This window comes from Bos taurus, chromosome 7 (genome assembly GCF_002263795.3).
Source record: "Bos taurus isolate L1 Dominette 01449 registration number 42190680 breed Hereford chromosome 7, ARS-UCD2.0, whole genome shotgun sequence".
Lineage (NCBI taxonomy): Eukaryota > Metazoa > Chordata > Mammalia > Artiodactyla > Bovidae > Bos > Bos taurus.
The window spans coordinates 16,374,814-16,399,665 of NC_037334.1; the positions used below are offsets into that span (position 1 = coordinate 16,374,814).

The following is a 24,852-nucleotide window of genomic DNA, read 5'->3' on the forward strand; positions in this document are numbered from 1 at the left end:
TGAACGAGAGGAGGGGGAGGAAGGAGCTTTCAATCCTTGAGAATGCGAGGAAGGAGCTTTCAATCCTTGAGAATGCTGGCTGGGGCTCAGAGGGGGCATGAAGGGGTGGACATGAGAATGAGCCAGCAGTTTACCCTTTTGTGGGCAGAGGCAGGAAGCTGAATGGTTGGCGCACTAGCTGGCTGGGAAACTGGCCCCCAGGTCAAAAGGGAAAAACAACAAAAGTCATCAGAATATAATCAGATCCAAGGGGGCAGGTGTTCAGCCAGAGATAGAATGAAAAGGGTAGAAAGGAGGAGGTTGGGGTGGGCCCCTGAAGCCAGTGGGTGACAGGGCTTAGCAAACGTGTCAAGAACCAGTACCTTGGACAGCAACCCACCATGACAATCTTGGAGGTCTGGTGCAATCAACACTGAGAAGTTGGCTCTGTCTGGAATGATCAGATGGGTCTTGGTGGCCATGCTTGGGCCCTGCCTCAACAGGCTGTTGAGAATCTGGTTTCAGGGAATGAACGTAGTTTCCTGACCCTGTAGACAGACCTTCACAAGACCCCCAATCCAATGGGCCACTAAGAGTCAGCCTCAAGCCTGGCCAGGAGTCTTTTCCCCATGGGCAATAGTCCTGTGAGACCAGCCTGTCATTTCCACAGGAAGGAGAGAAGTCCAGTTTGAGGTCCTACTGGGACAAGATGGCCCTTTTGGCTGCAATCATGGTATCCACGTTGACCATGAGAAGGTCTGCTAGAGGCCGGACATTTCTTCTGTTTGCTTTCACTAATGATGCAGATGACACTTTTGTGAATTACTCCATGATAATAACAGGCTTTCTCAATGTCAGCATTATTGGCATTCTGGATAGGATCATTCTTGGTGGTTGGAGGCCATCTCGCGCATTGCAGGCTGGCCAGCATCATCCTTGACCTCTACCCACCATGCGCCAATAGTACATTCCTCCTCCCCAACCCAGTTGTGACAACCAAAGATGTCTCCATACATTGCCAAGTGTCCCTTGGGGGGAAAAGTTACCCCTGGTTGAGGACCACTGCAATAAACCCATTCTCCAGTGATTCCCACAACAAAATCATGTTCTCCTGGTAAAGCCGATCTGCTGCTTGGCCAGACTGTATGTACAAAGGGACTCATCCTCTTTGCCTTGCCTTCCAGGAAGCTCAGAAATTTTGCTTTGGTTCTGTGTAGCTCCAGTTGCAGGATTTTGGGTGCTTCTGCCTTGTTCTAAGAATGGTTTAAACTGCTGAGACACCAGATGAGAAATAAGAGGTAGGAGTTACAAGGAGGCAGATTTTTGCACATTGTGAAGCATTTTCTAACCAAGGAACTGACAAGCCCCAGTATGGGTTGCCAGGAAAGAACAGAAACTTTACTCGAAATGTCTTCAGTACAGAAAGAAATTACATTATGATGATTCCGGTTTTATGTTATGGATTTATGTCTATCCCTCCTATATTCCACATACTTTCCAAAAAAGGCATGTCATATGAACTATAAAAACTAAAAGAGCTTATAAAATTAGATGAATACAATAATCTTTTTAAAAATTTTATGTATTTACCTTTTTTTACTGTGCTCAGTCCTTATTGCTGCTTGGGCTTTTCTCTAGTTGTAGTGAGTGGAGGCTACTCTTTAGTTGCAGTGCATGAGCTTCTCATTTTGGTGACTTTTCCTGTTGTGAGCACAGGCTCTAGAGCTCCTGGGCTTCAATAGTTGTGGCATGAGGGCTCAGTAGTTGCAGTTCCCAGGCTCTAGAGCAAAGGCTCAATAGTTGTGATGCATGGGTTTAGTTGCTCCATGGCATGTGGGATCTTCCCAGACCAGAGATCAAACCGTTGTCTCCTGCATTGGCAGGCAGCTTTTTTTTTTTTTTTAACTACTGAGCTACCAGGGAAGCCCAAATGAAATAGTCTTGAACATGGGAAAACAGATGACTCTTTTTGTATTTAGGCTATGCTTGGTCTTTGTTGTGACTCGGGCTTTTATCTAGTTGCAATGTGCAGGGGCTTCTCTTGTTGTGGAGCACGGGCTCGAGAGTACACATCCTCAGTAGTTGCTGCACTCGGGCCTAGTTGCCCCTGCATGTGGGGATCTTAGTTCCTCGACCAGGGATTGAACCCTCATCTCCTGCATTGCAAGGCACATTCTTAACCACTGGATCACCGGGGAAGTCCCCAAAGAGATGACTTTTTAAAGGAAAACATTCTGGTCAATGGTACTCATCACTAAGCATCAGACTTATCTCTTTCTGTCCCTCTGCAAATGATTTCATACTCTCACCCTCACTTTCATTATGTGAAAAATTGGGGAGAGCAACAGTTCCTCCTTCATGGAGGGTTACAAAGAGTCAATACAATGTGCACATACCATCTTAAAACAGGGCGTCACACTTGGCTGCAGCTCAATGAACAGTGCCTATATTTTGTTAAGATTTTCAGTTCATTTCAGTTCAGGCACTCAGTCATGTCCAACTCTTTGCGACCCCATGAATCGCAGCACGCCAGGCCTCCCTGTCCGTCACCAACTCCCGGAGTTCACTCAAACTCACGTCCATCTAGTCGGTGATGCCATCCAGCCATCTCATCCTCTGTCGTCCCCTTCTCCTCCTGCCCCTAATCCCTCCCAGCATCAGAGTCTTTTCCAGTGAGTCAACTCTTCACATGAGGTGGCCAAAGTACTGGAGTTTCAGCTTTAGCATCATTCCTTCCAAAGAAATCCCAGGGCTGATCTCCTTCAGAATGGACTGGTTGGATCTCCTTGCAGTCCAAGGGACTCTCAAGAATCTTCTCCAACACCACAGCTCAAAAGCATCAATTCTTTGGCATTCAGCTTTCTTCACAGTCCAACTCTCACATCCATACATGACCACTGGAAAAACCATAGTCTTGACTAGACAGACCTTTGTTGGCAAAGTAATGTCTCTGCTTTTGAATATGCTGTCTAGGTTGGTCATAACTTTCCTTCCAAGGAATAAGCATCTTTTAATTTCATGGCTGCAATCACCATCTGCAGTGATTTTGGAGCCCCCCTCCAAAAAAGTCTGACACTGTTTCCACTGTTTCCCCATCTATTTCCCATGAAGTGATGGGACCACATGCCATGATCTTCGTTTCCTGAATGTTGAGCTTTAAGCCAACTTTTTCACTCTCCTTTTTCACTTTCATCAAGAGGCTTTTTATAAAGTTCCTCTTCACTTTCTGCCATAAGGGTGGTGTCTTCTGCATATCTGAGGTTATTGATATTTCTCCTGGCAATCTTGATTCCAGCTTGTGCTTCTTCCAGCCCAGCGTTTCTCATGATGTACTCTGAGACCATAAGTTAAGGTCTTAGGTATTTCTATTTCAAGTATCAGAAACCTATCTCTATTTGCTCAAGCAGACAGGGATTTTATTGACTTAAGAAAGTCTGTAACTAGCAAGACTGCCAATTCCTTATCAGGCATGCTTTCTGCCTTGCTGCCTCTCAGTTCAAGCAGTGGCAAAAAACAAAACCAAAACCAAACCCAAATCCTAATAGTTAGGCCCTAAAGGAAGAGCTGTCTTGCATTAGAAAGTAAGGAACACTCTGACTGACCCATTTGTGACACATGTCCAGCTGCAAACCAATCACTGTGTCCAGAGGGATGGGATGCTGTGATTGAATGGCCGGATGATTTGGTTCTCCAAACCTCACCACGATCTTGGAGTCTGGAGGCCAACCTTGGTAGATCCTGTATCTTAGCAACAGACCTGTGCCTGCCCATCCCCATAGCATCTATCTTGCCCCAGGTTACAATCTAGAGAGCAGACAGACTAAGCCAATAGGCTCGTCCCATTGAGGGTAATTGTGCCTTTAGAAACAGGCAGTGTTCAGTGTTTGAAAGTACCCACCAGATTTCTGATAATCCCAGCCTTATCTCCCCATCTCATTCCTAGAAACTTTGTTTTTTAGCCTGGGGCAGAGAATTGAGCTCTGGCAATCTCACAAAATCAGTTCAGTTCAGTTCAGTTCGGTCACTCAGTCGTGTCCAACTCTTTGTGACCCCATGAATCGCAGCACGCCTGGCCTCCCTGTCCATCACCAACTCCCAGAGTTCACTCAGACTCATGTCCATCGAGTCGGTGATGCCATCCAGCCATCTCATCCTCTGTCGTCCCCTTCTCCTCCTGCCCCCAATCCAACCCAGCATCAGAGTCTTTTCCAATGAGTCAACTCTTCACATGAGGTGGCCAAAATACTGGAGCATCATTCCTTCCAAAGAACACCCAGGGCTGATCTCCTTCAGAATGGACTGGTTGGATCTCCTTGCTGTCCAAGGAACTCTCAAGAGTCTTCTCCAACACCACAGCTCAAAAGCATCAATTCTTCGGTGCTCAGCTTTCTTCACAGTCCAACTCTCACATCCATACATGACCACAGGAAAAACCATAGCCTTGACTAGACGGACCTTTGTTGGCAAAGTAATGTCTCTGCTTTTCAATATGCTATCTAGGTTGGTCATAACTTTCCTTCCAAAGAGTAGGCGTTTTTTTATTTCATGGCTGCAGTCACCATCTGCAGTGATTTTGGAGCCCCAAAAAATAAAGTCTGACACTGTTTCCCCATCTATTTCCCATGAAGTGATGGGACCACATGCCATGATCTTCGTTTCCTGAATGTTGAGCTTTAAGCCAACTTTTTCACTCTCCTCTTTCACTTTCATCAAGAGGCTTTTTAGTTCCTCTTCACTGTCTGCCATAAGGGTGGTATCATCTGCATATCTGAGGTTATTGATATTTCTCCTGGCAATCTTGATTCCAGCTTGTGCTTCTTCCAGCCCAGCATTTCCCATGATATACTCTGCATAGAAGTTAAATAAGCAGGGTGACAATATACAGCCTTGACATACTCCTTTTCCTATTTGGAACCAGTCTGTTGTTCCATGTCCAACATGTTCCAACTATTGCTTCCTGACCTTCATATAGGTTTCTCAAGAGGCAGGTCAGGTGGTCTGGTATTCCCATCTCTTTCAGAATTTTCCACAGTTTATTGTGATCCACACAGTCAAAGGCTTTGGCATAGTCAATAAAGCAGAAATAGATGGTTTTTTGGAACTCTCTTGCTTTTTCGATGATCCAGTGGATGTTGGCAATTTGATCTCTGGTTCCTCTGCCTTTTCTAAAACCAGCTTGTACATCTGGAAGTTCATGGTTCACATATTGTTGAAGCCTCGCTTGGAGAATTTTGAGCATTATTTTACTAGCGTGTGAGATGAGTGCAATTGTGCGGTAGTTTGAGCATTCTTTGGCATTGCCTTTCTTTGGGATTGGAATGAAAACGGACCTTTTCCAGTCCTGTGGCCACTGCTGAGTTTTCCAAATTTGCTGGCATATTGAGTGAAGCACTTTCATAGCATCATCTTTCAGGATTTGAAATAGCTCAACTGGAATCCCATCAGCTCCACAAGCTTTGTTTGTAGTGATGCTTTCTAAGGCCCACTTGACTTCACACTCCAGGATGTCTGGCTCTAGGTGAGTGATCACAGCATCGTGATTATCTGGGTCGTGAAGATCTTTTTTGTACAGTTCTTCTGTGTATTCTTGCCATCTCTTCTTAATATCTTCTGCTTCTGTTAGGTCCATACCATTTCTGTCCTTTATCGAGCCCATCTTTGCATGAAATGTTCCCTTCGTATCTCTAATTTTCTTGAAGAGATCCCTAGTCTTTCCCATTCTGTTGTTTTCCTCTATTTCTTTGCATTGATTGCTGAGGAAGGCTTTCTTATCTCTCCTTGCTACTATTTGGAACTCTGCATTCAGACACTTATATCTTTCTTTTTCTCCTTTGCTTTTCACTTCTCTTCTTTTCACAGCTATTTGTAAGGCCTCCCCAGACAGCCATTTTGCTTTTTTGCATTTCTTTTCTGTGGGGATGGTCTTGATCCCTGTCTCCTGTACAATGTCACGAACCTCCGTCTGTAGTTCATCATGGACTTTATCAGATCTATCAGATCTAGTCCCTTAAATCTATTTCTCACTTCCACTGTGTAATCATAAGGGATTTGATTTGGGTCATACCTGAATGGTCTAGTGGTTTCCCCTGCTTTCTTCAATTTAAGTCTGAATTTGGCAATAAGGAGTTGATGATCTGAGCCACAGTCAGCTCCTGGTCTTGTTTTTGTTGACTGTATAGAGCTTCTCCATCTTTGGCTGCAAAGAATACAATCAATCTGATTTTGGTGTTGACCATTTGGTGATGTCCATGTGTAGAGTCTTCTCTTGTGTTGTTTGAAGAGGGTGTTTGCTATGACCAGTGCATTTTCTTGGCAAAACTCTATTAGTCTTTGCCCTGCTTCATTCCGTATTCCAAGGCCAAATTCAAAGAAGTGCTAACTTCACAAAATCAAAGAAGTGCTAACTCTGCTTTAAGAAGCAGCAGATAGAGGGAGTTTGTATGTATCTTATAAGACCTTGCTGAAGACTTCATGGAAGCTCCCAGATATTCCAACATCCTGATGTTTTCCTCCAAAGGCACTTGAGCCACAGTCTCAGGTGACACCCTGTTAGAGTGCCAAGATAAAACAGGCAACAATTTAATCAGCTATTTTTCTACATAATAGATGTCTAGTCTCCTGAAAAGGGCTCTTCTACAGGGTGTGACATACATCTGAGGAGATTGTGCACAGCACAATGTTCAAAGTCCTATTCATAATGAATATATATGTCTGTGGTGGCCCTGACCCTCTATTTTACCTTTGTTCAGCCAATTTCACATTTTACATTATTTCCTTCAATACCCTTCCCTTTCCCGAAACTAATTTATAAATTAGTCAAGACTGTCATGACAGCAAAGAACAGATACCCACTAAACTAGCGACTGAACTGAACTGAACTGAACTGAAACTAGCTCAAATACCCAAGAAATTGGTTGGCTTGTGATACTGACAAGACTAAGGGCTTCAGGTATGGCTATATCCAGGAACTCAACCTGGCTATATCCATGACCAACCTAGACAGCATATTAAAAAGCAGAGACATTACTTTGCCACCAAAGGTCTGTCTAGTCAAAGCTACGGTTTTTCCAGTAGCCATGTAAGGATGTGAGAGTTAGACTGTAAAGAAACCTGAGCGCCAAAAAAATGATGCTTTTGAACTGCGGTGTTGGAGAAGACTCTTGAGAGTCCCTTGGACTGCTAGGAGATCAAACTAGTCCATCCTAAAGGAAATCAGTCCTGAATATTCATTGGAAGGACTGATGCTGAAGCTGAAACTCCAATACTGTGGCCACCTGATGCGAAGAACTGACTTATTGGAAAAGACTCTGATGCTGGGAAAGATTGAAGGTGAGAGGAGAAGGGGACAACAAAGGATGAGAAGGTTGGATGGTATCACCAACTCACTGGACATGAGTTTGAGCAGGCTCAGGGAGTTGGTAATGGACAGGGAAGCCTGGCGTGCTGCAGTCTTGCAAAGAGTTGGACACGACTGAGTGAACTGAACTGAACTGAACTGAGGAGCTCAACCAACATAGCTATGGCTGTCTCTGACTCTCACCTCTACATCCTGGTACACATTGACTTCAGTCTGAAGACTGTTCTTCCACACAACTGAGGAAGGTGGGTGCAGGTAGAATGAGGTCCTGTGAACAGTTCATGATCCCAGAGGAAGAAAGAGATCCTCCAGCTACATGGCTTCATCCCAGACTTCATTCTTTGTGGCCGGGGTTGGGGGGTGGGGGGGTTGAAGTTCTCGGGTTGATAAGTTTCAATTACAAGATACTGAGGGCTGTGTTAGACACAGATCTGTCTGGAGTAGTGGTGGGGGCTACACAAAGGGAAAACAAGGTGCTGAGAGAGAGACTAGGCAGACAGAAACAACAGCTGTCTTTACAAGTATTACTGTAATGGGATCATCCAGCAGGATAAGGATCCAGGAACATAATCCAATTGCAGTCTCAAGTCTCTCAGATCTGCTGTGGACTTCTCCACAGAGGGGTAGAAAGCAGGTCTCAGGCCAAAAGTTCAGCCCAGATCTAGAAGATTCCAGAAGGAAGAGCAAAGTCTCCTGGAGCCCTGACCTACATGCAAGGGTAGGTGGTGTCAAAATTCACCAGCCAAGGACCATCAGAGGCACTTGTTTTGTCGTTTTTAGTTGCTCAGTCATGTCTGACTCTTTGCGACTCCATGGACTGTAGCCCTTCAGGCTCCTCTGTCCACGGGATTCTCCAGACAAGAATACTGGAGTGGGTTGCCATTCCCTTTTCCAGGGGATCTTCATGACCCAGGAATAGAACCCATGTCTTCTGCATTGGCAGGTGGGTTCTTTACCACTGAGCCCCAAGAAAAGCCCCATCAGAAGCACACCAGTAGTCAAAAAAGTTTGGTTCTTTTTAGCTTGTGCAGCAAGGAAGACCCCTTAGCAGGGTATCTCCAGAGGAGAGAGGTGGAGGACAGAAAGGCTTCTTATAGGATTCAGGTTTGTGCTGGATAATTTTAAGTAGAGTTGAGAGCAGAAGCAATTCTAGCCTGGCTCTGTGAGGGAGCAGATTGGTGATTGGGTCTTTTGGTGATTCTTAGATGTAGGAGGATGGATGTGGGGTGGTCACTGGGAAGAAGCGGCGGTCATCTCCGTTAGTAGGGGGCACAGGGTATGTATTCATTTTTGAGGTTGCAGAGTGTCCTTGTGTCTATCTCAGCTCAGACGCAGTCACAGAGCGGCCTTGTGTGATGACTGTTTATATTCTGAGACCGTTGTTTATGTTCTGGTAAGAACATCACAGCCCAGCTGCCAGCTGCCAGGACTGTATTTCATTCCCTCTTCACAGGGATCTCCATCTCCAGGTAAAGTATGCCCAGACTGCTTCCCAGACCTGGCTTATAGAAGGAGGAACAGGCACGGGGAGCCCACCAGTGACAGCCCTGCATGACCCTGGGAGGAGAAAGAGGAGGAGTATCCCCAGCTCTTTTCCTCGGAGGAGGAGTCTTAAAGGGAAAACGCTGGACTGAGCAAAGATACCACAAGTTTGTAAATTCTCAGCGTCTGAACTATGCTGATGTGTGTTTCCCGTCTGCAAGAGACAGAGACTGTTCGGTGTTCCTGGAAACGAGAGAGAGAAAGAGAGACAGAGTCGGAGACACGGGCTGGAGGCAGAGACAGGGAGAGAGAGGAGGAGGATGCAGAGACAGAGGGATGGAGGCAGAGAAAGTGACAAGAGAGGCCAAGACATGGAAATAAAGGGACGGAGGAACAGAGAAGGGACACAGAGAGAGAGACAGGGGCGGAGAGGGATCAAGAGCGGCTGGGAGAGAAGCAGAAGAGGAGAGGCAGCGGCGGGGACAGCGCGGGCGGAGCCCGGCGCAGACAAAGGCGCGGCCGCGAGGCCGGGTGGCCCGGCCGGGACAAAGGCTGGCCCGGGGGGCGGGGGCAGCGATGGCGACGGCCGAGGCGGGCGCGGGCGAACTACAAGTCCCAGCAGCCCCCGCTGCGGCCCTCGGCCAGCCCCTCTCGCTCCCCGGGAGCGCCTGGCGGGGCCGCAGGGCCGAGGGGGCCGCCGGCGGGGCTGGCGGGCGGGGGGCTTCCTGCGGGCCCCGGGGGCGCCGGCGGGCGCGGCGGGCCGGGCAGGGGAGAGGGGCGCCGGGTGAGTGTCCCCGCGAGCGGGCCGGGCGGGCGGGGGCTGCGATGAGGGGGGCGGGCGCGGGGGGCCCCCAGCGCGGGGCGCGGCCCGGGGCGACCTCTGTCCTACCCCACGCCGCCGCCCCGCGCGCCCGCCCGCCGGGGGAGAGCAGAGCCTGGGGCGCGATGGGAGGGGGCCTCGCGACCTGCGGGCCTAGCGCGCCGGTTCCGCCGCTGCGGCCCGGGGGAGGGCCCAGCCCAAGCTGGGCGCCGTCAATAGGGAGGTAGGGGAGGGGGGCACCCCTCGGCTGGGGGCGGGGGCGTAAGTCCAGAACGCCCCCTCCCCTGGAGGCGATCCGGATCCCCCACCCCAGGAGCCCAGGTATTGTTCCCTCAGACCCTCCAGCCTGGGGTCCGGAGTTCAGGAGACCCATCCTCCAGAGGGACCTCCCCCAGGACCCCAAGTGTTTCCCCTCACTCTCCAGTCTTGGGGTCCAGAGCACTGGAAGCCCCTTCCTCAGGAGGTGATCCAGGATTCCACCTGCCCCCCCGGAACTCAGGGAAGGACCCCAGTTATGTCTCCTTGCTACTTGTAGCTCAGAGGTGGGAATTCAGGAGCCAATCTAAGGGTCTTCCCCCTACTGGGAATCCAGGGGTGACCCAGCACTGTCCCCCCACCCTCCATCATGGAATGTGAGGAGGTGAACTAGGAACTCAGGCCTCTTTCTGTGTGTATCCACTCCCAGTTCTGAGGTTGTGGCTCAGAAGGTCCCCCTCCCCCAAAGGAGAGCCAAAGTGCCCCCCAATGCACACCCACCCACCCCCACCTCAACCCCCCTCCCAATAATAGATCTATTTGTTGTTTCCCCCCCCAGGCCTAGCCATGGGGTGGGCATCACCTCCCCTTCAGATAATCCTGAGCTCCCCCTGCTCCCCAGAAGGGGTCCCAGCTTGTTTCTCTGTCCCACTCCCTACCTCCAGCCATGGAGGTAGAATTCAGGATCTTTCTTCCCAGAGAGGACCATCTCCATGCTTGAGCCATGGAGTCAGTCACTCAAATCATTCCCTCCTAGGAGATGGCCCAGGGGTCCCTCCAGTAACCAAAGAGAAGCCCAATGTGTTGTTTTGCCTACCCCGCAGCTAGGGGTTTTCTGGTGGCTCAAATGGTAAAGAATCTGCCTGCAATGCAGGAGACCCTTGTTTGATCCCTGGGTGGGGAAGATCCGCTGGAGAAGGGAATTGGCTACCCACCCCAGTTTTCTTGCCTGGATAATTCCTTGGACAGAGAAGCCTGGTGGGTTACAGTCCATGAGATACCAAACAGCTGGACTGGACTAAGCGACTAACAAGCTAGGGGTTAGAATTCAGGATCTATCCAGTCGGGCAAACAGGTACACTGACACTTGTCGCTACTCTCCTGGATAATGGGTCCATGGGTCTCCCTGCCCCCTCCAGGGGTTCCCATGCACACTCTACCTTTAGAAGTCAGCATTCAGGATCTTCTAAGACGGAACATAGGTGTTTTGACACTTAGTCATACCCCAGAACTATGAAGTTTGGAATTCACGTTGTCTCTTCCCCCGGAAGCAAGCCAGGGGTCTCCCTGCTTGCCCCCAGTGACCCAGGAGAAGTACCAGATGTTGTCTGCACCCCCCCCCCCAACACACACACTCATCCCCCACAGATAGAGGCTTCAGAGATCACAGTGTTTCCTCTCTAGGAGGTGAGCCAAGTTCCCTACCAGGAACCCCCAAATATGCCACCCCCAACAATGGGACTGGAATTCAGGCCATGTACTTAGAGCAAGCACAGGAACCCAGACACCCACCCTCTTCCCCTCAAAGCGGCCATGGTCAAGGGGACTCTCTCCTCCACAGGACCTGAGCTTCCCACCAGAGGAGGAGCCCAGGATGGAGAGAGGGGCGGAACCATGGAGCTGGGTGCTGGAGACCTCTAGTGCTGGGTCCCCTGACTTCTGTCCAGGTGTGGGGCTGAGAAGGGAGGCCCCTCCCCCTGTCCCACCAGGGTCCCTCTTCTCCCTGACCTGGCAGGAACCAGTGCAGTCTCCCTATAGCACGAGACAAGAGAAGGATCTGTGTGTTTACCCCAAAGCGGGATCTGGGGTACAGCCCAACTCCCTCTCCCTTCCCTGCCCAGGCTCCAGAAGAGACCCCGGGTTCCGCAGAACTTACTCTCCACTCACCCTCTGCCCTCACCCCATAGATCCTGCCCCAGAAGCCGGTACTTCCACACCAGGGATGAGGCGTTCCGTCTTAGTCAGGAACCCAGGCCACAAGGGCAGGAGGCCGGATTATGAAGAGCTTGACTCAGACTCAGAAGACCTAGACCCTGACCCGGAAGAGCTGGACCCGGCTTCCGAAAAGCAGGAGCCTGAGCCGGAAGACCTCCACACTGTCTCTGAGGACGTGGACCCCAGCTATGAAGATCTGGAGCCTGTCTCCGAGGCTCTGGATGCGGAGGCGGATGCTCCAGGCTCCATCTCGGGGATCCGTGACTCCGACCCCCAAGATCTCGACCCCCTGTCTTCAAGTTTCGACGACCCCGATGTCATCGGCCCGGTTCCCCTGATCCTCGACCCTAACAGCGACACCCTCAGTCCCACTGCCTCCCCAGACCTGGACTCCCTCTCCTCCGACCTCCCTGCCACCCCTGAGGTCCTGACCGCTGCCCCCGCGGTGCTCCCTGCACCTGCCAGCCCGCCCCGGCCCTTCTCCTGCCCCGACTGCGGGCGAGCCTTCCGCCGCAGCTCGGGGCTGAGCCAGCACCGCCGCACGCACAGCGGCGAGAAGCCCTACCGCTGCCCCGACTGCGGCAAATCATTCAGCCACGGCGCCACGCTGGCGCAGCACCGGGGCATCCACACTGGCGCGCGGCCCTACCAGTGCGCCGCATGCGGCAAGGCCTTCGGTTGGCGCTCCACACTGCTCAAGCACCGCAGCAGCCACAGTGGCGAGAAGCCTCACCATTGCCCGGTGTGTGGCAAAGCCTTCGGCCATGGCTCGCTGCTGGCGCAGCACCTGCGCACGCACGGCGGCCCGCGGCCGCACAAGTGCCCGGTGTGCGCCAAGGGCTTCGGGCAGGGCTCGGCGCTGCTGAAGCACCTGCGCACACACACGGGTGAGAGGCCGTACCCATGCCCGCAATGTGGCAAGGCCTTCGGGCAGAGCTCGGCGCTGCTGCAGCACCAGCGCACGCACACGGCCGAGCGCCCCTACCGCTGTCCCCACTGCGGCAAGGCCTTTGGCCAGAGCTCCAACCTGCAGCATCACCTGCGCACGCACACGGGCGAGCGGCCCTACGCCTGCCCCCACTGCTCCAAGGCCTTTGGGCAGAGCTCCGCGTTGCTGCAGCACCTACATGTGCATTCGGGCGAGCGCCCCTACCGCTGCCAGCTCTGCGGCAAGGCCTTCGGCCAAGCCTCTAGCCTCACCAAGCACAAACGCGTGCACGAGGGTGCGGCTGCAGCTGCGGCTGCCGCCGCTGCCGCTGCCGGCCTGGGCCTCAGCCCCGCTTCGATGCTAAGGCCAGGGCAGGCCTCCCTCCTGGGTCCGGATGCTGTCTCAGTGCTCAGCCCTGGCCCTAGCTCTGGCCTTGACCGTGATCCTGGCTCTGGGCTGGGCTCCCTCCCCAATCCCAACCTCAAACCCACCAGTGGCTCTGGATCTAGCCCCAGCCCTGATTCTGCCCTGTCTTCTGACCCTAAGCCTGGGCACAATGCCAATTCCGACCTCCTGGCTAGCCCTGACCACAGATCTGGTCCCAGCCCCGACACAGATCCTGTGCCCAGCCCTGACTCCAACTCCAAGTCCCACCCTGACCCTGGCTCTCCCATCTGTGACACTGTCAGCCCAGCCCTCCCTACGGGCGAGAGTCCCAGGTGGGTGCAGGAGCAAGAAGCCCTGCTTGGGCCTGATGGCTAAAGGGTGTGCTGGCACCCACAGGTGCCTGGGAAAGCGTGTGTTGTGCAGTTAGTAAAATCCTCCCACTGCCTCCTGGCTCTGTGTCGTGGTTCTGCTGTTGCTCTTTTTTCTCTAATGTGCAGCCTGTTCCTGGGGAGATGGGAGGGCATTGCCTGAGTGAGCCACACAAATGGAACCTTACTATCCTGGCTCCCTCCACAATATCCTCCTGGCTTCCCCCAGGAGGTCTCATAGTGGTCCATCCCAGCAGTCGCCACTCTCTGTTCCCCCAGACCTAGCCACCCCAGTCAGGGGCGGACTCACCCTGCGGTCTGGTCTATGCTGCTTCCTTCCCTTTTAGAGTTAACTTTCCCACGAGTGGTGGGATTTCTGGCACATTGAATGTCTAGCAGGTGCATAGCAGAGGCTGATATGAAACCATGTGGGCAGCCTGCCCTTTCTGCTCCCCAGATTTACCCCCTTATCCTTCAAAGGCCATGTTGCAGGTACACCACAGGACAAAGGAGAGGTTACTCGCTTATGCATTCAATAAACACGTGTTGATTGCTCAAGCCTCAGCAGGGAGCAAGATTAGCATGGCCTTGGTTCTCACAGAGCTCCCAGAGTTCAGAAACACTTAAAAAGCAACTATAGAGTATGGTGCATTCAAGAAGCATAACAAGACTTCTGATTTAAATAGGGGACAGCTTCCCTGTGGAAGGACTTTGTAAATCTAATCACTGCTACTTCAGCACTACTGCTGGTCCAGACTTGTGCTATGCATTTGCATTTTCTCACTTAATTCTTTTTTTAAAACAATTTTATTTATCTTTTGGCCATGCTAGGTCTTCATTGCTGTGTGTGGGCTTTTCTCTAGTTGCAGTGAGCAGGGGCTACACTTGGTTGTGGTACACAGGCTTCTCATTGCTTTAGTTTCTCTTATGGAGCACAGGCTCTAGGCAGACAGGCTTCAGTAGTTGTGACTCACAGGCTCTAGAGCACTGGCTCAGTAGTTGTGGAACACAGACCTAGTTGCTCCTTGCCGTGTGGGATCTTCCCAGACCAAGATAGAATCTGTGTTCCCTGCAGATTCTTAATTACTGGACCATCAAGGAAGCCCTCTCATTTAATTCTCTCAGCAGCTCCATGAGACAGATAACTGAGTATTCCCCTTTTGCAAATGAGGACACTGAGGCACATGGCATTTAAAGGAGTTCTTCAAAGACCCAGAAGTGGTGGTTGGGAGCGTGTTATGACCAACCTAGATAGCATATTCAAAAGCAGAGACATTACTTTGCCAACAAAGGTTCGTCTAGTCAAGGCTATGGTTTTTCCTGTGGTCATGTATGGATGTGAGAGTTGGACTGTGAAGAAGGCTGAACGCCAAAGAATTGATGCTTTTGAACTGTGGTGTTGGAAAAGACTCTTGAGAGTCCCTTGGACTGGGAGATCAGCCCTGGGATTTCTTTGAAAGGAATGATGCTAAAGCTGAAACTCCAGTACTTTGGCCACCTCATGCGAAGAGTTGACTCACTGGAAAAGACTCTGATGCTGGGAGGGATTGGGGGCAGGAGGAGAAGGGGACAACAGAGGATGAGATGGCTGGATGGCATCACTGACTCGATGGACGTGAGTCTCAGTGAACTCCGGGAGTTGGTGATGGACAGGGAGGCCTGGAGTGCTGCGATTCATGGGGTCGCAAAGAGTGGACACGACTGAGTGACTGAACTGATCTGATCACTTGCCTTCTTGCCTAAGGCAAGAAGATTGTACTAAGGCCCTGGGGCCACTGAGATGAGATAGGGGAGGAGGTAGGTGGGGCTGGAAAAGACGGCTCAGTAGATTGAAGAGCGGAGTTTGCTTGTCATCCAAGAGAAATGGGAAGCTACCAGCAGGTTCTGACAGAGGACTATCAGTTATTTTTGGAAGACCCTTCTGGCTGCTGGATGGAGAGGGGAATGGAGGGGGATCAGAAATAGGAGCGTAAGATCAGGGAGGTTGTTGCAGTGGTCCAAGCCAGGAATGTTGGGAGACTCTGGGCTGACAGCCATAGGAGTGGAGGAAAGTGGTCCTATTTAGGATACAATTAGGAAAAGAAGTAGGATTGATGATAGGTCAGATGAGAGGGGGTTGAGAGTAAGGGAGGGTTTCTGGGAGGATGGAGCCGGACACCCTTGAGACAGGATCCTTATCCTACACCGCGGAGGGAAAGGGGTCAAGCATTAGACATGGAAGCCATGAGATTGGCACTGGACGCCGGAACGACAGGGAGCCAGGACTGAGTCAGTCCTAAGTCCGCACGCTCACAGCCGGCCCATCCCCCAAGCACATTGTCACCTTCGGCGCTAGGACCTCGCGACCGCCTAGAGGAAGCCAGCCGCCATCCGAGGCACGCTTGCGCGCTGCTCAGGCAGGGGACGTCGTGGCGCAGGGGGAGGGACCGGATTTGGTCGCCTGCCTCCCTGGCCGCTGTGGTCACGTGTCTGAGGCGCGAGTCAGCTGATGCGGGAGGGTTTGAAGCTGCACCGCCAGGGAGCGAGGCCGCAGTGACAGCGCGGGGCGTTCGGACCCCGGCTGCCCCGCAGCGCCCGGCGGCGTCCGGCGCTCCGGGCCCCGACATGGCAGTCCCCGTAGGCCCGCGCGGCTCAGGTGAGGGCGCAGGCAATCCGGCGAGCTCCGGAACGCGGGTTGCGAACCTGCGGACGGCTTCTCCTACCTGGGACGGCGGAGCTCCGGGTTTCCCTTTTCCTCAGCTCCCATGCCCACCTCTCAGCTTCCCGGTGGCGTCGGTATGGACTGACGGCTCCTAGAGCCTAGGCAGAAAAGGCAGGCTGCCCACATGTGGCGGGTGGGCACCAGCTTCTCCCTTCTAAGTGGCGGGACTCCGGGCTGTGCTCTGAGTACCTTCAACTCGCGGCGGCGAGGGTCCCAGGATTTGCATCCCGGGCCTAGATTCGGATTGCTTAGTTCTGTTGAAACTCCGACTGCGGCCCCAGCTTCTCCAACCCCCACCCCTACCCTCCCGCCCCAACGTCAGACTCCCAGACTCTGCTTCCCCAGGCCAGGAGGCAAATGCTCAGCTTTTCTAAACCCAGGCAGGACTGCTGGGGCGGGGTTGCCACTTTAAACCCAGGCGCCTAACTCAATTTCAGATCTCCAAACCCGTGGAAGCTCAGTTGCCTCTCACAGGGAAGCCTGGAGGAATGCCCATGTGTTGATCATCTTTTAAACTAGCTGCAGACATCTCAGAGATGTCCTAGTCATTGGAGCCTGGGGTGGATTAGCTGTGATCCCAGCCAGGGAGGTGCCCCACCCTCTGGTTTCCCATCCAGCTGTCTTGTAAACAACCACAACAGCATCTGAGTGCCAAAGGGATCTGAAGGTGGCCCTCACTGTGGGACAGGTTCTAAGAGTGTCCACATTTCATCTTGGTGGCTGGGCTAGGCAGAGAGTCAGCCAGACCTTGGAATGAAACAGGGTTCTTCCAGTGGGGATCATGGGGGTATGTCAGGGACTATTCTCAGCTGCTGTGACCAACTATGACCAGCAGTTGCTGAAAACTTGGACTTCTTCTTGGGCTGGTCAGGATTGAAAGGAATCAGTGATGCTTAGAATAGCCTCTATTTAGGAGTTCGCTGGGCTTCCCTGGTGGCTAAGAGGGTAAAGCATCTCCCTGCAATGCGGGAGACCCGGGTTCGATCCCTGGGTCGAGAAGATCGCCTGGAGAAGGAAATGGCAACCCACTCCCATACTCTTGCCTGGAAAATCCCATGGATGGAGAAGCCTGTAGGCTATGGTCTATAGTAGGCTACAGTCTATGGGGTCGCAAAGAGTCCGACACGACTGAGTGACTTCACTTTCACTTTCAGGAGTTCCCTGGTGGTCTAGTGGTTAGGACTTGGTGCTTTCATTGCTGCGGCCTGGGTTCAGTCCCTGGTCTGGGAACTAAGATCCTGCAAGCCCTTGCTGCTGCTGCTGCTAAGTCGCTTCAGTCGTGTCCGACTCTGTGCGACCCCATAGACGGCAGCCCACCAGGCTCTTCCGTCCCTGGGATTCTCCAGGCAAGAACACTGGAGTGGATTGCCATTTCCTTCTCCAATGCATGAAAGTGAAAAGTGAAAGTGAAATCGCTCAGTCGTTTCCAACTCTTGGCGACCCCATGGTCTGCAGCCTACCAGGCTCCTCCGTCCATGGGATTCTCCAGGCAAGAGTACTGGAGTGGGGTGCCATTGCCTTCTCTGCCCTTAGGCATGGCCAAAAAGAAGGGGGGAAAAACAAACAAAAAAATAGAATAGCCTCTACTTGTTGAGGAACTATTGACGCTTAGGAATGGAATGCTTTGTAAGTATCAAATCCTTAGCTTCCTAAGTGAGAGAATTTATTGCCCCATTTTGCAGTCGAGGAAGCTGAGACTCAGGGAAGCTGAGTGCCCTGAGGCAGGGCCAGGAATCAGTTCAGGCTCTTTCAAGTGATTTATAGTCTTTGACCAGCACTGCTGCAAATATCTGTAAAATGTTACGAATTTTCTGGTTTTCCTTAGATCTCTCAGAGTTCTTTTTTAGCTGGAGCTTGGGACCTGCCTCCCCTATTGGCAGGTAAACTTGTCTCGGCCTGGTCCCCACTTCCCCCTCCCTCCCATCTCACAGAGACCGAGCGGCTTCTGACACCCAGCCCTGGATATGGGACTCAGACAGGGGCTTCCCCAGCCCCCTCTACCCCTCCAGAAGAGGAAGATCTCCGTCGCCGTCTCAAGTACTTCTTCATGAGCCCCTGTGATAAATTCCGGGCCAAGGGTCGCAAGCCTTTCAAGCTTATGCTGCAAGTGGTGAAGATCTTGGTGGTCACCGTGCAGGTGAGACCTGTACCACTCGCCCCTGCCCCCAGAGTTCCACCTGTGGGCCCTATTTTCCTTGAAGGGGAAAAGCCTAGAGTCAGAGCCTAGTCCTGCCCCCTCAGCAGCATGTGGCACTCATCAGTCGGAAGCCCTCTGGGACCTGCACAGGAGCAGCTCCTTTAAGCTTCACAAATGCCCTCTAAGGTTCTGGTCAGTGTTGTTGCACTTTTTTTATAGATGAGACAAATGAAGCTCAGAAAGGTTAAGGGACTTGTCCAAAGTCACATAGCCACTAAGCCTTGGGAGCTGGCATGTGGACCCTGGCAGTCTGATGCTGTGCTGACCCTCAAAGAAAACTGGTCTGGTGGCTGCAGAGACCACTGCCCTCCCTCCCTCCCTCTCCCAGGACCTGTGCTGGGCTCCAAGGACTCCGTGATGAGTCAGACTCAGCCCCTGTCCTGAGAGCTTCTGGTCTAGTGCCTTTGGGTATGTCACCATGCTTCTAATCTCCTGTCAGTAAAGGAGCCCAGTGAGGGGCTTCCCAGGTGACTCAGTGGTAAAGAACCTACCTGCCAATGCAGGAGACGCAGGTTTAATCCCTGGGTTGGGAAGATCCTCTAGAGGAGGAAATGGCAACCCACTCCAGTATTCTTGCCAGTGAAATCCCACGGACAGAGGACTATCCCATCGATAGTCCATGGGATCGAAAGGAGTTGGACATGACTGAGCGACTGAACAACAGCAAAAGGAGCCAGCAGTGGTGCTTACCTGTGCAGTTCAGTCCAGTCACTCAGTCATGTCTGACTCTTTGTGACCCCATGGACTGCAGCTCGCCAGGCTTCCCTGTCCATCACCAACTCCTGGAGCTTGACTCTCCCCATAGGTTTGGGTTTAGCACAGCAGCTGGCACCCAGTACACATGTAATGGACGTTAGCTGTTGCCGTGAGTTCTATGAGCAGCCACTGTTTGCGTATGGAAGGCCTGCCCTCATGGGGAGGGCCCTCTCTTCTCTCCGTCCACTCATGCACTGTGGGAGATCCCCATCGTCCTTGTCCCTCCTACCAGCTCATCCTGTTTGGGCTCAGCAACCAGCTGGCAGTGACGTTCCGGGAGGAGAACACCATCGCTTTCCGACACCTCTTCCTGCTGGGCTACACGGATGGGGCGGATGACACGTTCGCAGCCTACACACGGCAGCAGCTATACCAGGCCATCTTCTATGCCGTGGACCAGGTGCGGGTGGCCAGGAGCCATTGGGCAGCTGGGCCCTCAGGGGAGAGCGGGCGGGGCTGACAGATCCTCCCCTCCTTTGCCTGCAGTACCTGACACTCCCAGACGTGTCCCTGGGCCGGTATGCCTATGTGCGGGGCGGGGGCGGCCCCTGGGCCAACGGCTCGGCCTTGGCCCTCTGCCAGTGCTACTACCACCGGGGCCACGTGGACCCAGCCAACGACACATTTGACATTGATCCGATGGTTGTCACGGGTGAGTGGGCCGGGCAGGGCTCAGTGGTCAGGAGCCCGGGCTGCTAGGATTAAAATCCCACTTGAAAATCCCTCCTGCTATTCTGGAAGACAGGGTGGCGAGGATGATGTGATGATGAGTTGGCTGCTTGGTGTGCAGACAGAGCTGCATGTTATGTTTCGCTGTCATTCATTCTCTAAACACCTGGGGCCACAGAGCACCAGGCACTGGGGCCTGTGTACGGGGTTAGATAGACTGGGCCTGACCCTTGTGGGGTAGACAACAGAAACAGACAAATGTGGAAATACGAAGGGAGTGGTAAAGCAGGGAAGGGGGCTGTCGGGGACTCTGGGGAGACCTGCCTGTGCCTCCTCTGCCACCAGTGTCCCCTCCCTGACTCCCTGTCCTCAGACTGTATCCGGGTGGACCCCCCTGAGAGACCCCCCGTCCCCCCCAGTGATGATTTCTCCCTCTCGGATGGCAGCGCCAGTTACAGGAACCTCACGCTCAAATTCCACAAGTACTGTCTGACCGATCGAGGGGGCTGGGGGTGCGGGGAGGCAGGACTCCAGGCACCTTCAGTGTTGGGGGAGGGGGCAGCCACTTCCCCACAAGCCTGGGCTGGGCAGGCCAAGCTGCCACGTGAGCACTTCCTCTGCCAGCTGCAGAGTCAGCATGGGGCAGAGCACTGGCACTCAGGCAGAGCCCACCCACCCCCTCACCCAAGCCTCCCCGCCAGGCTGATCAACGTCACCATCCACTTCCAGCTGAAGACCATTAACCTCCAGAGCCTGATCAACAATGAAATCCCAGACTGCTACACCTTCAGTATCCTGGTGAGCCCACGGTCCCTGGGGTGTGGGTGAGGAACCAGCCTGTGACGGGGTAGGGTGGGGGGCGGGGCACAGGACTCCTGAACTCTGGAGCTGGGGGACCCTGGGCCAGGGGCAGTGTGGGGGTGATGGGGGAGGCTGGGGCTGGACAGACCATCCATCCTGCAGGTCTGGGAGCCTTGGGTCTGCCGAGGTTTACCCTGTCCCGTCTCATCTCGCTGCACCCCTGCAGATCACATTTGACAATAAGGCACACAGTGGGCGTGTCCCCATCAGCCTAGAGACCCAGGCCCACATCCAGGAGTGTAAGCACCCCAGCGTCTTTGGCCATGGTGAGCCCCCAAGCCCTGAACCAGTGCTGCCCAGGGGCTCTGAATCTCCCTGGGAGCCCCGAGCCCCAGACCAGTGTGAACCGAGCTCTTGACTCACCCAGACAAACCTATGAGCCCACTGACCAGCTCAAAGCAGCCCTGAAGCCCCCCCCCCGCCGGGCCTGGCCCCTCCCCGCAGGAGACAACAGCTTCCGGCTCCTGTTTGACGTGGTTGTGATCCTTACCTGCGCCTTCTCCTTCCTGCTGTGCGCCCGCTCACTGCTCCGAGGCTTCCTGCTGCAGAACGTGAGAGCCAGCCCCAGCCTCGCCCAGCTCTGGGACCCTTGGGGCCACCAGGGTGGGGAGCCTCCCCTGCCCAGACCAGCCCTCACCCCACCCGCCTACCCCTGCAGGAATTTGTCAGGTTCATGTGGCGACGGCGGGGACGGGTCATCAGCCTGTGGGAGCGGTTGGAATTTGTCAATGGCTGGTACATCCTTCTGGTCACCAGTGACATGCTCACCATCTCGGGTACCATCATGAAGATTGGCATTGAAGCCAAGGTGGGTCCAGCCCACGCCCTGCCTCCCCACCCCATCTCCTTCCAGCCCTGTCCCCCTCTCCCACTCCCTGCCAATGCCATCCCCAGGGAAGGGGCAGATGGAGTTGACGCTACTCCCGCCCCTAGAACCTGGCAAGCTACGACGTCTGCAGCATCCTCCTGGGCACCTCAACACTGCTAGTCTGGGTCGGAGTCATCCGCTACTTGACCTTCTTCCATAAGTACAATGTAAGCTTCAGATATGCAGGCAGGGCCCCCTTGGTGGCGGCCACATGTCCCTTAATTCCCACCCCCTCGACCCCCAGATAAATCATACCCGTATTGCCATCAACAGCCCCTGCAGATGACCCACCAGGAGCCTCTTCCCCATACCTGCCCCCTCACCCCTGCCAGACATACCTGTCACTCTACATGGGCAGGGGCTATGTGAGCCCACTTTCATCCCCAACCCCTTGCCAGCTGAATCCAGCCAAGGGGGTGTGCTCTCAGCACCCTGCTGCCCCTTCTGAGGCTCCTTCCAGCTTCACTGGTCACCCCAGCTGGCCTGTGTTGTGGGTATGCCCACACTGTCCGCCCCCCCACTCCTCCCTCCACAGATCCTCATCGCCACGCTGCGGGTGGCCCTGCCCAGCGTCATGCGCTTCTGCTGCTGTGTGGCCGTCATCTATCTGGGCTATTGCTTCTGCGGCTGGATCGTGTTGGGGCCCTACCATGTGAAGGTAGGGGCTGGCAGGGACCTGTGGGTGGCGCTCATGACCCACTGTCCAAGGGTCCCTGGCTCCCCTTCTTACTTCCTGAGTCTTCTGACACCAGCGGGTCCATCTGCTGTTGATCTGGTGACGCTGAACGACCCACCTTGATCCCTGGTCTCCAGCAATTCTGTCCACTGTCCTCTCTGAACCCACCCAGTGACCCTGGCCTTGATCCTTATTCAGTGACCCATCCCCCCCGAGCTGGCCTTACCGTGACTACTAGTGCTCTGTCTGCTGTCCCCTCTGACTCCCCAATGCCACTACCAGCCCCATCCCAGCCCCTGCCACGCCCCCAGCTTGCTCTGACCCCCCTACTACGCTGCCCACCTGCAGTTCCGCTCACTGTCCATGGTGTCCGAGTGCCTGTTCTCGCTCATCAACGGGGATGACATGTTCGTGACCTTCGCGGCCATGCAGGCGCAGCAGAGCCGCAGCAGCCTGGTCTGGCTCTTCTCTCAGCTCTACCTGTACTCCTTCATCAGCCTGTTCATCTACATGGTGCTCAGTCTCTTCATCGCGCTCATCACAGGCGCCTATGACACCATCAAGGTCAGCCACCTCCCTGTGGGCCACCCCACATGCATTAGCACACAGCCCCAAACTCAGGCTGTAAGTCCCTCGAGGTTGGCCACATTGGGGTGAGGCGAGAAGGACCCTGGGAAAGAATATGGGAGACTCCACGAGGCCAAAGGAGAGGTTAGCTCAGAAGTGGGGGGCCCAAGAGGGGCTGATACCATCACAGCTGCTGCATTCTCAGTTTTATCAAGGTGTGGGGCCAGGTAGGATTCCTGCATCTTTTACCAACAGGGAACCCAAGCCATTGGAGTAGGAAACGGCAACCCACTCCAGCATTCTTGCGTGGAAAATCCCTTGAATAGAGGAGCCTGGTGGGCTATAGTCCCTGGGATTGCAAAGAGTCGGACACAACTGAGTGACTGAACACACACAAACCAAGCCATAGAGTTTCACTGACTCGCCCAAGGTTGGCTACTAGGCAGATGGTGGACCCAGCTCATCCCGAAACTGTGTGATTCCAGAAGTGCTGCTCCAAGCCCCTGTGTCCTGTGGGTCTAGGGAATGATGGTGGTCCTGCAGGCTGCAGGGCCCAGAGCAGAACGCGGGCGTGACAGGTAGACAGGTGTGACACATCTGTCAGCAGACACATCTTTCAGCAGATGTGTTTGGGGGCCTGTTGTGTTGCAAGCCTGGTGCCAGGTGTCTGTCCAGCACTGGTGGGCAGGATGGATAATGGACAAACCAGAGTATGGCAATCTACCGATGGAGGTGGTATAAACTGAAGGTTACAGAGGCCTCCTGCTTTAGACTGGTGTTAGGCTGAGTCCAGGCAAATTTCTAAAATGTGCTGTCTGGTCTCTGGCCACACACGTGACTAGTTACACTTTGACTTTCATGAAAATGAAACAATTCTAAATTCAGTTCCTCACTCACACCAGGCATAGAGCAAGCACCCAAATGCCAGTGCAGTTAGTAGCTACCAGATTTAGACAGCATAGATATCAAACCTTTCCATCATCTCAGAACATTCTGGATTGATGAGACAAGAGCCCGGGAGAGAGCGCACCAGGGAGAAGGAACTGCTAGAAAGGATTTGGAGAAGAGAGTGCTCCCATGAGGTTGGGAAGGGTGAAAAAGAGGCTGAAAGCCAGAACATCCCTGCAACTGGGAATGCAGAAGACTGCACCGGCCTGTGCCTGGACATACAGCCAGGCAACAGACATAATTCTGTCACTCAGACCCAAGGACCCCTTATAGGTCTTCCTCTAGCACTTAAAGATCACACATGTCTATCAGCCTTGGGGGTACAAACCCAGACCTTGCTTCCGCTGTGTGCACCCAAGTCAGTAGGTGGTTGCCAAGCACCCAGATTGGGTCCAGTATGGCTCTAGGTGGTGGCCCCGCAGGCGGAGAGACACATTCAGTGGTCAGGGAATGTCTCCAGGTGAAGCAAAGCACGGGGAACCAGCAGGTGGAGGGCACAGCATGTACAAAGCCCCAGAGGAGGGAGCCTGGTTGGTCCACCAGGATCAGGGAGGAGATTCAGATGGTTGGAGAGGATGGGGAGGGCAGGGGTGTCTTTCATGTGGGTCCCGGGTCTTTCTCCCCAGCACCCAGGCGGAGCGGGCGCAGAGGTGAGCGAGCTCCAGGCCTACATCGCGCAGTGCCAGGACAGCCCCACCTCCGGCAAATTCCGCCGCGGGAGCGGCTCCGCCTGCAGCCTCCTTTGCTGTTGTGGCAGGTTCGAGGCTGGTTTGGTTCGGGTTTGGGATTGGCTGGTGGAAGGGAAGCGGACGGAAGGAACCGATGCTTTCCACCTCCGCTAACACTGCCCTTCCTTCAGGGACGCTTCGGAGGAGCATTCGCTGCTGGTGAATTGACTCGGACCCGGACTGCTACTGGACATTAGCCCCCTCACCACCACCACCCCCGGAGTGCGGAGACCCAAGCTTATTTATTTTACCCTTTGCTTTTAAGGGCCGGCTGCCAGTCGCGCCCCGTGAGGGCCTGGGCCAGTCGGGTCGGACTTTGGACAAGGATAGGGTGGGTGTTAAATAAACGGGAAAATAAACTTGTTCTCAT

General features: G+C 53.7%; 2 protein-coding genes across 8 annotated transcripts; both read left to right on the forward strand.

Moving 5' to 3' along the window:
* The first annotated feature begins 8,613 nt into the window (after positions 1-8,613).
* On the forward strand, positions 8,614-13,593 carry ZNF358 (zinc finger protein 358). Of its 6 annotated transcripts, none has more exons than XM_024994916.2 (3): positions 8,614-8,805; positions 11,455-11,560; positions 11,801-13,593. In XM_024994916.2, exons 2-3 carry the CDS (start codon positions 11,488-11,490, stop codon positions 13,516-13,518), a joined length of 1,791 nt encoding a protein of 596 aa, XP_024850684.1. In that variant the 5' UTR covers positions 8,614-8,805; positions 11,455-11,487; the 3' UTR covers positions 13,519-13,593. The 6 variants fall into 6 exon arrangements, with proteins under 6 accessions (XP_024850684.1, XP_010805177.1, XP_024850683.1 ...); XM_024994915.1 differs by lacking the exon at positions 8,614-8,805 and adding an exon at positions 8,812-8,985; XM_024994914.2 differs by lacking the exon at positions 8,614-8,805 and adding an exon at positions 9,458-9,602.
* A 2,414-nt stretch (positions 13,594-16,007) lies between these two features.
* On the forward strand, positions 16,008-24,851 carry MCOLN1 (mucolipin TRP cation channel 1). 2 transcript variants are annotated; one of them, NM_001166132.1, is given in 14 exon segments: positions 16,008-16,146; positions 18,144-18,349; positions 19,398-19,565; positions 19,652-19,817; positions 20,208-20,316; positions 20,536-20,632; positions 20,862-20,961; positions 21,140-21,246; positions 21,354-21,503; positions 21,629-21,730; positions 22,099-22,221; positions 22,588-22,803; positions 24,381-24,511; positions 24,614-24,851. In NM_001166132.1, coding segments are annotated over 14 exon segments (1,743 nt in total). In that variant the 5' UTR covers positions 16,008-16,115; the 3' UTR covers positions 24,651-24,851.
* Position 24,852: the final 1 nt, after the last annotated feature.